The sequence below is a fragment of the Microcebus murinus genome, chromosome 1, assembly GCF_040939455.1.
Source record: "Microcebus murinus isolate Inina chromosome 1, M.murinus_Inina_mat1.0, whole genome shotgun sequence".
Lineage (NCBI taxonomy): Eukaryota > Metazoa > Chordata > Mammalia > Primates > Cheirogaleidae > Microcebus > Microcebus murinus.
Genome location: NC_134104.1, coordinates 67,942,093 through 67,956,609, shown reverse-complemented (window position 1 = coordinate 67,956,609; position 14,517 = coordinate 67,942,093). Strand labels below are relative to the sequence as shown.

Here is a 14,517-nt window from a genome sequence, read left to right as displayed (position 1 = left end):
TGCCGTGGCGTTAGCTTAGCTCACAGCAACCTCAAACTCCTGGGTTCAAGCAATCCTTCTGCCTCAGCCTCCCGAGTAGCTGGGACTAGAGGCATGCACCACCGTGCCCAGCTAATTTTTTCTATAGATTTTTAGTTGTCCAGCTAATTTCTTTCTATTTTTAGTAGAGACAGGGTCTCACTCTTGCTCAGGCTGGTCTTGAACTCCTGACCTCAAACTATCCTCCCAGCGTGGCCTCCCAGAGTGCTAGGATTATAATTGTGAGCTACTATACCAGGCCCTACGATTAGATTTTCTTTTTTTTTTTTTGAGACAGAGTCTCACTCTGTTGCCCAGGCTAGAGTGCCGTGGCATCAGCCTAGCTCACAGCAACCTCAAACTCCTGGGCTCAAGCAATCCTCCTGCCTCAGTCTCCCAAGTAGCTGGGACTACAGGCATATGCTACCATGCCTGGCTAATTTTATATATATATATATATATATATTTAGTTGGTCAATTAATTTGTTTCTATTTTTAGTAGAGACGGGGTTTCACTCTTTCTCAGGCTGGTCTCAAACTCCTGAGCTCAAAGGATCTGCCCGCCTTGGCCTCCCAGAGTGCTATGATTACAAAGATGAGACACCGCGCCCAGCCAGTAAACTTTATTTCAAAGACAACTTTTGGCTTGGGTAGCGTGGGTAGCGCTCTCTGTCAGAACTGTGTATTGAGGCCAGGTATAGTAGCTCATATCTGTAATCCCGGCACTTTGGGAGGCCAAGGTGGGAGGATCGCTTGAGCCCAGAAGTTTGAGATTGCAGTGAGCTATGATGACACCACTGCACTCTAGCCTGGGCAACAAAGTGAGACCCTGTCTCAGAAAAAAAAAGAAGAAGAAGAAGAAAAAGAAGTATCTCTTTGTCAGTCCACACTGTCTGCTAAGGCAGTCCATGATCACTCAATCCCATTGCTATCACACTTACCAAGTATTCCCTCTGGCAGAGGCTCAGACCAGAGTGTGCAAAGACAATTTAATAAACATGGGAGGCAGGCAGCAAAGTAAAAAAGAGCCCCAGAAACCTGGATCCCAGGATGGGGTTTGCCACTTACCAGCTGCAAGAAGTAGGACATCCCTTGTCCATCGGCCTGCAGCTCCTCCTTGTAGGATGAGGGGTTTGGACTCCCTGACTGCCAAGGTCTCTTCCAGTTCTAAAATTATGTTGAGATTCTTTATATTCTTTCAGGTTTTACAAAAGGAAGCCCAGGGGTGGGACACAGGTGGCAAATCTGGGCATATGCACACTGGGTTTCTGACTTCGTGCTCTCGCTGACTTCCACGGGCCTTGGTTTTCTTCTCTTCAGGCTGAGGGAATGGAGTGACTTCAGATCCCTGGGCCTCAAGCCAAAGCTGCCCCTCCTTGCTCTCCTGCACACCCAGGATGGCCCCTGCTCCATGGAGCGCCATGCCTGGAAGACAGTGGGTGGGTAGGCATTGTGCCCTTTCTGCATAAATGAGGTAAAATGAGAAGGGGAATGAGCTAATTGGCGTGAAAATACCCAGCACTTTTAGAGAAAGGGGCTGAGAAACCCAATCCTAGGAGAATGACAATGGCCTTTGTGTGGCCTGAACACCAGGGCCCCTGCTTTCACCATGGCCTAGGGGCCAAGGCCTCAGGAGTGGCGCTTCCCTTTGTCACCTTAGCCCCCTCCTTGGCAGTGCCACCAACACCAACACTCAACGCATGTTGCCAAGGACCCAGCCATAGAGCCACCCATCAAACCCCTTGGTCTTTGTCTTTTGCAGTGTCAGCATCTTGTCTTCACAAGCAGGTCTCATGCTCCTGGTGGACAGCAGCTACGCATCACAGGCGCCAGCCCACCAGGCCCATATGCCTCCTTACTGAACTGTGGAGTATGGAGTGATGGAGTTAGAAATGCAAACGTTTACTGGGGAGTAACACCTGCATAAGAAAGGGGAAGTGGCAGGATTGGGCAGGAGGACATGGCAGAGCTGACAAAGGCACAGAGTCTCTGCCCTGTGGGGTGCTCTCAGGCACAGATTGCCTGTAAGGGGAGTCCCACGAGGTGGAAATGGCCAGGTCCTGTGCTGCCTGCCGCCTTGCTCAGCCATTGGCAAAAGGGTCGTCCAAAGAGGAGCATGATCTTAGCTTAAAAGCTGAGGCCCACCCTGAAGGAGCCAACAGTTGGAAGCTGTCAACCAGCCATGCTTCTTGCAGCTGGACAGTGGGTCCTTTTTTAAAGGCCATCTCTGGTCTCTGCCATGGGGAAGTACCATGGAGTTGAGCACTCAGCCTAGGTAAATTCTGTCCTCCCTTCCCCCCAGCTTTTTTTTTTTTTTTTTTGCTTTAGAGCCAGGCAGACCTGGACTCACATTCCAGTTTTGTGACTTAGTGTGTGACCCGGGAAAAATGTGACCAGGGAGTTAGCATTCTCTGGTTTCACTTGATCATTCAACCTGGCCCATGACTCAGTGATAATGGGAATCATGTTTATCTCCTGGAACCTCAGTGTTCTCACTTGTGAGATGGAAATAGTGATATGCACCTCCCAAGTTTATGGGGACATACACAGGGCCTGGCACTCTAGTTCCACGTCTTTTTATTCAAGACTTCATAAATCAGACTTAATAAACTTCCAACTTCCTGTCTTGTCTCAGTCTGATCAGAATTAACTTTATTAGCAGCATGAAGTTCTATGAAGGCATAAATGACAGGGAGGTAAGCAATTTTAGGGAACCCCCCAAAATTAGAGACTCCTACTTTGGGCAGCTTAGAAGAGAAATCTCCCTTGAAGATCCCATCAGTGCTACCCAGAACCCAGCTATCTGCCCAAGTGAGTCTTCCTTCCATGTGAAAAGCTCATGATCTTATCCTTGCTCCAACTTTCTTACACCCCAAGTCTTTTTGCCCCCCATGGAATATCAACTTAAACCTGACTTCAAGACTGGGTGTGGTGGCTCATGCCTGTAGTCCCTGCTACTGGAGAGGCTGAGGCAGGAGGATCACTTGAGCCCAGGAGTTTGAGGCTGCAGTGAGCTATGATGACACCACTGCACTCTACCCAGGGTGACGGAGTGAGACCCTGTCTCAGGAAAAAACAAAAACACCTGACTTCAGATTCATGCCCCTGGGAATATTGTGCAGTCTGCAGGCCCAGGAGGTCTCCACCAGACAGAACTCATAGGACCCACTCATTTCCTCCCCTTTCCTCTCTACTCTGTTTCCACCAGATGCCTTGGGAGGGGAGAAGGAGGGACACATGGGCATCCTGTGATCTGCCCCAGATAAAGGGAGGGGCTTTTGTCACGGAGACCTAGAAGTGACCTAACCCTGGAAAGTGGGCAAGCTGAGAGGATCTGGGCACCAAGGGAAAACAAAAGAGAACCAGAGCTGGGCAGGGAGAAGATGGATACAAATTGCACACGCCTCATTACCCGAGGTCTCAGGTGCCTAGTCAAAATGTAAAGCTCAAAGGGGATGTAGGAAGGACCTTTGTAGGTAGATGGGCCTGGAAATTCATGTCCCTACTGCTCTTCCCCTGGCTGGCCTCACGTGAATCTACCTTCAGAGAGGATGCCAGGGTGCAGCGAGGAGCCAGCTGCCGTCCACCGTGCCCGTGCGTCTGGAAAGCCCTTTAACATCTACCAGCTCATTCAGCTTCGCAACCTTTTGGGTAGGTGTAGTATCGCATTTCACAGATGGATGAGGGAAACAAGACTCAAAGAGGCCAGGACTTGCCTCAAGGGCAGAGCTAAGATCCAGCCCAGGTGTCCCAATGCCCACCTGGAGTCTTGGCCACCACAGCAGCCTCCAGAAGACGCCGCACCTCTGGCCTTCTTGCGTTGGAAGGTGGGAGGTTATCTGTGCTAGGTCAGCACGACGTCCAGCTCCTCCTCCGCTCTAACCTGACATGCTTTCACAGATGGGAACCTGCAGTCCAGAGAGCATCACCAAACAGGACATACAGAAAGGTGACAGGAAGAAACCATGAACAACAGCTGACAGAGAAAAATGATCAAGAAAACCGAGCTGGGTGTCGATGCAAATTCTCTCAGTGGTGTCCTCCTGCTACCCTGTCCAGGTGCTCCATGCCCCACATCCCTCACTACCTTTAGGAGTTTCTTACTCCCAGGAAAGAACGGGGTCAACTTGTCCCTACAGAAGTGGAGGGACCATTGGATACCACACCGCTTCTCTGTAGTACTTGCATCATAGCAGCACGGTCCAGCTTTTGTGCTAGGGCCAAAACTGGACTTTTAGCTTCGGAAAGCAAGTGTCAACAGGGCCTCAGTGGCCCTCTGAGATGGCACCACAGTGCAGCTGTCTACTCCTTGGGCAAGGCTGGCTCTGCCTGGGATTGTGGAAATGCCCAGTCCTCATCCTGGGCTGCACAGCGTCAGAGAGCCTGGCCCCCTGCTCTGGGACCAGTCATTCTGCAGATACCCCACACTCAGGAACCAAATCTTGAGGAGCCAGAAGCAGGGGTTCACATCTGGCAGGCGGTGGGGATTTCTGTTATTTCCTTTGCAGAGCTATGCCAACTACCCTCCCTCACCTGTAGGATCCTGCTCCGTGCACCCTGTGTGGAGTCCCTGTCCCTTCTTGCTTGTGCCTGTGAGTCCCAAGAAGTCAACATGGGGTGACCTGAGCCCCAAAGTCTCCAGGAGCACCCCCACATCCTCCTAGGGTTCTGTTACTCACTTCTACCTACGTTCTGCCCTCACCCCCTGCCCAGGCCAGATCCCTCACGCTGCTTGCCCAGATTGTCGGGGTCTCTGGCCCCTGGCACTGTGTTCCATGTTCTGAAAAGAAGAAATCTGCCATCTGGTGAGGGTCCACCATGTGCCTGGCACTGAGCAGAGGTTATAAGCCCACCACCCCTTTCTAGAAGATGGTACACAAGGTATTTCTATTCCTACCCTCACCCTACATTGTCCCCCACTCCCTGTGTTCCTTAGGGTCTCCTTATTCCCTCTGCCCTATTCATAAGCCCCAGACTCACTCCTTCTGGGCCCCTTTCTTCCCCATTCTCCCCAGCAGGGCAGCCCCTGGGGAGGGAGGACAAGGCCCAGGAGCCTGGGGGTGGGGCGGCCTGCACATTGCCCCACACCCCTCCCCATCCCCCTCAGCTGGGAGGGGGACAGGAGCAGAGCAATGGGTGTACTGGTATTTTGGTCTTTCCTGGTGGGGGAAGGGGGTGGAGACTGAGGAAAGAAAAGCCAGGGCAGGGATGACTGGCGTGGGGCCCCGCCTTCTTTTGTCCTCCTCCCTTGGTCCTCCGGCCCCTTCAGGGAAATACACCTGCTTCAGGCCAGCAGCCGGTGGCACAGGCTTCCGCTCACCTCTGCGCCCCACACCACTGCTTCTGTGCTGCGGAGCGTCCCCAGGGGAGCTGGACGGACCCTTGCTGGAGCCATGAGGGGCGTCCCCTGGGTGCTCCTGAGCTGCTTATGTTGTTGCCTCCTTCAGCCAGCGGTCCCAGGTAAGAGATGTTGCTGGGGCAGCGTTCTAGGGGTAGGGGAGGCTGGCTTCGGGGAGCCCGTCAGAGACAGATGGAGAGAGAGAGATGTGCGAATGGGCAGAGACGGGACAGGATGGGGGAGAGAGAGGGAGAATGCTAGAAAGATGGAGAAAAAAGGACACAGAAAGATGTCTAGCAGGGCAAGGGTGGCCTGGTGTGGGAGAATCCATGGGTCAGCCAGAGCTTATGTTGTGGAGAGAAAGAGGCAGGCAGGATTGCAGCGAGAGGGAGAGAGGGCAAGTGGAGGACAGAGACTGTGACGGAGAAAAGCGGGCTGGGTGAGGGAATGGAAGGAAAACTCATATAAAGATGTAGAGTCGGAGGACGAGGCAGGCGAGAAGCAGACAAATCAAAGCCAACACACAGAGAGGAGAACATCAGGGACAACAGCACAGAAAAGGAGGGACAGAGGAAGCAGGGGCAGCTGGCCCAGGGAGTGGTGCAGAGAGACCGGGCGGCCACGAGACACTGGCAGGGGCTCCTGGCCTTGAACTTGAGTCTAAAGCCTCCTCTCAGGTGGGAGCCTGCAGGCAGGGCTGCTGGCCCTGTGTTGGCCTCAGCCTCCTCTGCACTCGCTCCCCACAGAGCTGGGGCTGAGGGGACAAAAAGCCTATGGGAGATGTCCCCTCTGGGGTCCCCTGGTTCTTTTCCCGCCGCTTTCCAGGTTGCCGGTCTGGCTCCAGGGTTTGGGTTTTATTTTGTATTTTTGGGTGTCTGAGTCTTCTGGAAGGGTCTGGGGTCCAGGAGAGGCTGAGAGGCCAGGAGCACAAAGCAAAGCCAGAGGTACAGCTCCGTCCCGACCTCAGCAGGCCTGGGAAAGCTCTCACCGGAGGGAGGGGTGGGAAGGAAGACGGCCTCTGACAGAGAGCAAGAGACTCCATGCTGGGGAAGGGATCATTCTGCCTCCTTGAAACGTCTTAAAGGCTTGGCTGAGAGCAAATGAAACAACCACCACTTCCCACCCTCCAGCCCTGCCACCCCACAGCCCCACACCTACTCAGCACTCAGGGAGGAAATGGAGGCTGGAAGGGGCTTCCGCTGCCACTCTGGGCTTGTCCTGAGAGTGTGGAAGAGGCATCCCCATGGGAATCATGGCTCCCAGGGTTGGAGCAGAGGGTAGCTTGGGGATTCAGCAGCCCTGGGGCCAAGTCCTTGCTGCAAACTGTCCTGGCACCTGTGACCACGTCCTGCCCCATCTCTCCAGGTCCCAGGTGATCCATGTAAAAAGCAGGGTGGTGAATGGCATGACCTCTTGAGCCTGAAGTTCTTAAGTTGCAAAATCTGTGATTTAAAGTCAACCTAAAAAGTGCTAGGGACCCGTTTGACAATTGGCCCCATGTTAGGGTCACCAAACTCGGAAGAGCCGGGATGCTGGGTCTGCAGAGAGGAGCCCAAAACAGGGTGGCGCTGGCAAGTGAGCACGGAGGTGTGACGTAGAGAAACAGCGAAGTCGGAGGGATGATAAATGAGCAAGGGAGTCCCCATGTTGCCCCAAGCGTAGGCACGCCCCAGAGCGCGGAGTCCTGCGCATTGCTGAGAGCGAGCCGCAGCAGGCATTGCGGGGCCTTGGTGGGGGAAAGCCCAGGGCAGCTGCTGGGGGGCTGGAAGCAGGTCAGTCCTGTTCCCTGAAGGGCTTACCGATGACCTGCCTATATTGGAAGCTAGGGTGTGTTTCCACACTTGCTGGCAGGGCCCTCTCCCAGGCGTGGGTCACACGGACCAGGCAGCAGAGCCTCCTCTGCCCAAGGTTTCCACAAAGGAGTGCCGTGGAGAGGGGCTTCCTTAAGAAAAAGCCTTGGTTCTCAAGGGTGAAAGGAAAAAGCAGGGAGGACAGAAGTGGGCTGGACAGGGACAAACGGAAACGTGGTGGCTCCTGGAAGGAATGACTCAGATGGAAGCCTGGCAGTCCTGATTCCATGCCCCACGGGAAGGAACCAGGTCAGAATAAGTCTCCGTTTCCAATGCTATCGGTGGCCCAGTAACCGAGAGGCCACCACCCTGAGAAGCCACTGGAGGTCACGGGGCTGGAGCGAGTACAAGGTGGGAGGAAGATCCACACCACAGGGCACCCACCGGCCTCCTCCCAGAACCTCCAATCTATCTGTCAGTCTGGGGGAGGCCACCCCAACCTGTGACTGAGGACACCAAAACCCTCCACAGGCTCACCTCTCCCCCAGGAAACCCCCAACGTGCTTGGGGACACCCAACAGGAAGGGATCCTTGGACAAGAGGTCCTGCCAAGAAAATCAATTGAATTTAGGCCAGTGGGCAGCAAGACGTACAGCGAAGAGCAGAAACTTAAACTCAGCAGACCCAGTGTCGATGTTGCCACCCACCAGCCCAGGGAGCACAGGCAAGGTCCCTTTAACTCTGGAGTTGCAAGGTCTCATTGTCCCATCGAGCCAAATGGGAAGGGGCGACTGCATAGGGCTGTCATGAGTGCGAAACAAGACGGCACCTTCCATGAACAGAAGAGCCATAAGAACATGTTGGAGAGAGGGCCACTCCATTTCAGAGCTGGGAGACTGGGCCAGGAGGGCGATGGAACCAGGAGTAGAGTGGGCTCAGGGGTATGTCCATTCTTCCAGGGATTCTTGTGTCTCTAAAAAGCCACCCCATCCCTCCTGTGGGTTTCCAAGGGCTGGCTTGGTTTATTCAGAATGTGGCTTATCGCATGACCTGACTCTGAATGCCAACCTCGGCCATGGAGCAGAGACACGCTTGAGCTGACAGCACTGCTTCCCAGTTCCTCGCTTAGCAACCTCTCCACGCCCGTTTCTGGGCTCAGCCTGGCAATATTTGACCTGCAAGTGATTTGTATTTTCATTGCTAGGATAGGCCAAGAGGCGGTTGGCCTTTTATGTGCTCAAACAAGTGGTTTTACTACCCTGTATGTTCTCCAGGTTCACGGTGCTGTTAAATGCTTCACATAGGCATATAATGTAGCTCACAGAGCAACTTCTCTGAAGGCCAGGCCTGGGACCTTATGGGCCATCTCTTCTACTTTCAACCTTTTACCTTTCTTTTTATTTTTTTATTTCAGAATATTATGGGAGTATAAACGTTTTGGTTACATGAATTGTTTTTGTACAGTTTCAGTTATGAGTGTCCATCACCCATATAGTATGCATTGTATCCATTAGATTTGAATTTACCCATCTCCTCCTGCCCCCTCCCACCTGCTTGCTTTCTGTTGAATTTTACTACCATATGTGCACTTGAGTGTTGATCTGTAAGTTTCAATTTAGTGGGGAGTGTATATGGTTTTTATTCTTCCATTCTTGTGATACTCCACTTAAAATGATAGTTTCCAGTTCCATCCAGGTTGTTACAAAAGGTATTAGTTCACCATTTTGTTTATGGCTGAGTAGAACTCCATGGTATACATATACCACATTTTATTAATCCACTCATGTATTGATGGGCACCTCTGTTGTTTCCACATCTTTGCGATTGTGAATTGCGTTGCTATAAACATTTGGATGCAAGTGGGTTTTTTTGTTTGTTTTTTTTAAATAAAATGTCCTTTTTCCTTTGGGTAAACACCCAGTAGTGGGATTGCTGGATCAAATGATAGATCTAATTTTAGTTCTTTGAGGTATCTCCATACTACTTTCCATAGAGGTTGTACTAGTTTGTAGTCCCACCAGCAGTGTATGAGTGTTCCCTTCTCTCCGCATCCATGCCAGCATCTGTTTTTTTTTGAGACTTTTTTGATAAAAGCCATTCTCACTGGAGTTAGGTGATATCTCATTGTGGTTTTGATTTGCATTTCCCTGATGATTCGAGACATCGAGCATTTTTTCATATGCTCATTGGCCATTAGTCTATCTTCTTTTGAAAAGCTTCTGTTTATGTCTTTTGCCCACTTTTTAATGGGATTGTTTGATGTTTTCTTGCCAATTCACTGGAGTTATTTGTAGATTCTAGTTATTAGCCCTTTATCAAATATGTAGCATGCAAATATTCTCTCCCATTCTGTGGTTGCCTGTTCCCTCTACCGATTGTATCCATGGCTATGCAGAAGCTTTTTAATTTAATCAGGTCTCATTTATTTATTTTTGTTGTGGCTGTGATTGCCTTTGGTGTCTTCTTCATAAATTCTTTGCCTAGGCTGATATCTCTAAGAGTTTTTTCTGGCCTCTTCTTCTAGAATTCTTATAGTTTCATGCCTTAGGTTTAAGTCTGTTATTCATTGTGAATTAATTTTTGTGAGTGATGAGAGGTGCAGATCCTGTTTCAATCTTCTACATGTGGCTAACAAATTTTCTCAGCACCATTCTTGAATAGGGATCCTTTTTCCCAGTGTATGTTTTTGTCTGCTTTGTCAAAGATCAGATGGCAATATGATGATGGTTTTATATCTAGGTTCTCAGTCCTGATCCATTGGTCTAGGTCTCTGTTCTTGAGCCAGTACCATGCTGCTCTGGTTACTATAACTTGTACTATAGCTTAAAGTCTGGTAAAGTGATGCCTCCTGATTTGCTCTTTTTGCTTAAGGTTTTGTTTTGTTTTGTTTTTGTTTGTTTTGTTTTGTTTTTTTGGCTATACAGGGCCTTTTTGGTTCCATATGAAATGTAGAATTATTTTTTCTAGATCCGTGAAAAATGGCATTGGTATTTTAATGGGAATTGCATTGAATCTGTAAATCATTTTGGGTAGTACATACATTTTAACAATGTTGATTCTGCTGATCCATGAGCATGGTATATTTTTCCATTTGTTTACATCCTCTGTTATTTCCTTCCTCAGTGTTTTGTAGTTCTCCCTGTAGAGGTCTTTCTCTTCCTTGGTTAAATATATTCCTACCTTTTACCTTTCTTTCTACTGAGCTGAGTTCCTTCCCTAGCACATGCTGAGGAGTTGAGTTGCAATGAACTGAATATATTGGCACTTCATAGAGGTTTAAATACCCAACATTTTCCCTAAGACTCTGAAGAGTCCCCAGGAGCTGAGTGTCTGTGCTTGTGTGTGATGCTCCACAATGGTGGCCCTGCACATATGGAGGACACAAGCTTGTGTTGCAGGCAGCTCTGTTTTCCATGTGTGCATTTTTAAGGACTGCATAGACATCTATTCTCTGTATAAGGAGTCCAGTTGACAGTGGGTTTGTAGGAATTCACAATAAGAAAGGGCTCAGACTTTGGAGTTATTCATTCACTTGCACAACTTCTACTTACTTCAGGTGCTCTGGATGCTACAATGATTAAGTCAGGGTTCCTTCTTTCCAAAGCCCTCTGTCTAAGTGAATTGTTTAAGGTCTCATAACCCATAAGTGGGGCAGCTGGGCCTGCCTCCTCACTTGCTAAGCTACTGCTGCAGCACACAACTCTTCACAAACCAGCCAGCCCATCAATGGAGGGAAGAACAGAAACCCTCACAAACCCTGTGGAGATGGCCATTCAATTATTCCTCTACCCTACATTTATTAACCAATTATAAAAGGACTGCCACCCACATGCCTGACATTAGGGCAACACTATATGTACACAGTGAAAAGTGAAACAGACATGGCCCAGTCTTCTGGAGCTAAGACCCTGTATGCAGACTGACATTAAATCATTCCAGAAAAGTTCCCAACTGCAGATATGGTAAATGCACTGAGGAACAGGTTCAGGGTGTGATGAGCATACCAGAGAGGAGCTTCATTTAAATTAGCAAGCCAGGAAGGCCTCTTGGAGGAAGTGCTGTGCAACTGAGCAGAGATCTGAAGCCTGGGGAGGAAGCCAGGTGGAGAAGGTCCCGGGCGTGAGCAGGCAGAGCGAGAGCCCGTGGAGAGTTGGGACAGGACTTACCCCAGAGGTGAGTGCTTTCCTTGGGCTCTCCACTGCCTCAGGCAGCCTGGCACAGAGCCTCACCACTCAGCAAATAATGGCAGGAAAGTGAAACATCGTGGGTGATATGATTTATGGGCTCCTACGCTCCAATTCCAGGAAAAATTCAAGACGGACAGACCAGATGCTAAGAATAAATAACCTTCAACCACAACGCCCAGGCTTTGTTGTTTCTCCAGAGAGTGACTTCAGCCCTCTTTGCAACGTTATCTTCCACCAGTATCACCCTAGCTGCCACCACGCCTTCTCCAGTGTCAACACCATACCCATCACCTTTTCATACTACAGAGTCACCAGAGGGTCACCCAGAGGAAACCATGCCTGTTGTCACCATCAGCCTTGCCATCCCTGGAGCCCTGAGAGGCACAAGACAACGACTGGACAGCACATTGTCACAGTTTAAGTAAAGAAAAATAACTACCGTGCTGGAGCTCTCTGACTCAAGTGGTGACAGATGTGATGGAGGTTTCAGGGACTCAGGTGTGAGGAGTGGCCCCACCTCAGTGCTGACTCTAGTACCCTCACTGTCCCTGGAGAAAGCTTTCCCCTCTGAGAGAACGTCTGAACGACTGTCCATTTTATGTGACATCACATGTGTCTTCTGACAGTGATCTTGTCACCCTAAGGTGTCAACAGCTATCACAACTCACTCTGACATCATGACAGAAAGGAGACACTAGGGAGTCAGCAGAAATATCCTGGTGTCGCATCCTTTGCCCCTGTAAATGTACCTGACTTGCTCTCAGGCTAAGGCCCCTCTGCATGTAGCAGGCAAGAACTCGAGGCAGGTTGGTCACCATTTCTCCATCCCTACTCCAACTCTCCACCCGTCGGTGACCATCCCAGAGCTGGGCAACAGCTCACATTTTCAGAGCTTTGGTGCTTACCTTGAAGCCCTCAGCCCTGCCACTTGCAAGGTGAGGTCTCAGTTTCCTCACCTGTGAAATGGGGCCACTATTAACAAGATAAGCTATAAAGCACAACAGAAACATGAGTTGCTAACATTTATACTATTCATAGGGTCAAAATATACCTACTGAGAGAAGTAAAAAAGAAATCCCAGGCCAGGTGTGGTGGCTCATGCTTGCAATCCCAGCACTTTGGGAGGCTGAGGCGGGTGGCTTGCTTGAGGCCAGGAGTTTGAGATCAGCCTTGGCAACATAGCTAGATCCTATCTCTACAAAAAATTTAAAAATTAGCCATGTGTGGTTGCACATACCTATAATCCCAGCTAGTTTGGAGGTTGAGGTGGGAGGATGGCTGGCATCTAGGAGTTCAAGGCTACAGTGAGCTGTGATTGTGCCACTGCACTCCAGCCTGGGCGATAGAGCGAGACCCTGTCTCTATAAAGAAATCCCAGATGTATGAGTTGTATGGGTCAATTAACAAAACAAGTCAGTGGACACACTCAAAAACTCAAAGTGAAGATGATGTCTCCCACAGAGCTGCCTGCAGAGTAGCAGTGCTTTTGGCAATGGTCATTCCTTACCACAGATGCCTGCAGTGCAGACAGACCCAGCCACAGCCCAAAGAAGGTCAGTCATCACCAAATGGCCTCTGTCTGAGGAGACATGCTTCAGGACTTCTGGTTTCTGGCACCTTTCAGTTGTGAGGGGGTGGCAGCAGCAATTCCAGCCTGTCTCCATGGCTCTGATAAGACAGCAAGATTGACCCCTGCCCTCAGGATCCAAGCAGCTGCCTTCCAGGGCAGGCCACAAAGGCCATTCTGCAAAACAATTCTTGCTAAGGAGATGACAGGAGAAAACCCCCTTCCTGGTCCCCGTAGCTGAAAACCAATCCGTCAGTGGTGTGACGAAAGCTCAGAGCAGGGCTGGCAGAACTGGCGTCAACACGCACAGAGAGGCTGCCGCAACAGTCAGAGTGACAAGCATGATGTGGCAAAGTGAGCAAGAGGACACGATGGGATAAACAATTTGGAGGAATAACAGCTGCTGCCAAACAACTATTGTGGATGATATTAGGGACAAGGAAGAGGAAGGAATTGAAGATGACCAGAGGTTTCTAGCCTGGAAATCTGGAGCACTGTTGTTACAATTAACAGAAGGAAGGAAGATAGGAGAAACAGTTCAAGGAAAAATTCAACCTGCACGTGTTGCCTTGGACAAGTGAGGCAGGAAGTTGCTGGAAAGGATGAGTGAGAAGTCAGGGTAGAATTACAGATTTGTAAGGCATAAGAGTAGATGCAATTTAGCCAGAGAGGGAGAGGGAGGGAAGCAGGACTGGGAAAGGGCTGGAGAGGACACCTAGAAGGACTTCATCTGGGGGTGGAGGGGAGAAGTGAGGCAGTGAGGGATGAGTACAGGGAAAGTGCGGGGCTGAGAAGAACCGCCTGGCTCCCAGGAGGACAGTACTGGGTGACAGTCGAAGGCACACTGACCATGGAAAGCTTATTGGTAGGTGCTCAATGAATATTTGTTAAATAAATGAATGGATGGATGGATGGGGCCAAATTTTACAGACACCAATGAGGACTGAGAAGAAAATTGGTTTTGGTGGTTAGGTAGGAGATTTCGGTAACTTCTGAGGAAAGTGGTTTCAGTGAGGTGGTTGAGGTGGTATGAGCAAGTCCCCCTTGCAAGATGCTTGAGGGCAAAACAAAAGGTAGGGACAAGAAAGACACAAGATAGATCAAGTGTTTTATTTTATTTTATTAATTAATAATTACTTAATTTAGAGACAGGGTCATTTATTAGGAGACAGGGTCTTACTCTGTCTCCCAGGCTAGAGTGCAGTGGTGTCATCACAGCTCACTGCAACCTCAAACTCCTGGGCTCAAGCAATCCTTCCGCCTCAGCCTCCTGAGTAGCTGAAACTATAGGTGTGTGCCGCCATGTCCAGCTAATTTTCTATTTTTTGTAGAGATCATGTCTCAGTATGTTGCTCAGTCCGGTCTTGAACTCCTGACCTCAAGCGATCCTCCCACCTCAGCCTCCCAAAGTGCTGGGATTACAGGTGCGAGCCACTGAGCCTGGCCCTCAAGTCTTTTATTTTAGATCAAGAGATACTTCATGTGATTGTTGGCAGAGGAGAAGGAGCAATTCAGAAAGAGACTTGGACAGAGAGAGGTGATGGCTTGGGCCATCTAAGGGGGAACAGACAGGCACCTGGGTAGGGCTATAGCCTTTCAGTAGAGGTTTATCCTCTC

At 49.9% G+C, this 14,517-nt stretch overlaps 1 protein-coding gene across 1 annotated transcript in view; it reads left to right on the top strand.

Annotated features, from left to right (window-relative positions):
* The first annotated feature begins 6,975 nt into the window (after window positions 1-6,975).
* Window positions 6,976-14,517, top strand: part of LOC142869560 (uncharacterized) — a 37,974-nt gene continuing 30,432 nt past the window's right edge. The window contains exons 1-2 of the mRNA XM_075999999.1: window positions 6,976-7,128; window positions 7,695-7,870. Of these exons, the coding sequence (XP_075856114.1) occupies window positions 6,976-7,128; window positions 7,695-7,870 (329 nt within the window). The remainder of the gene's footprint in view (window positions 7,129-7,694; window positions 7,871-14,517) is intronic.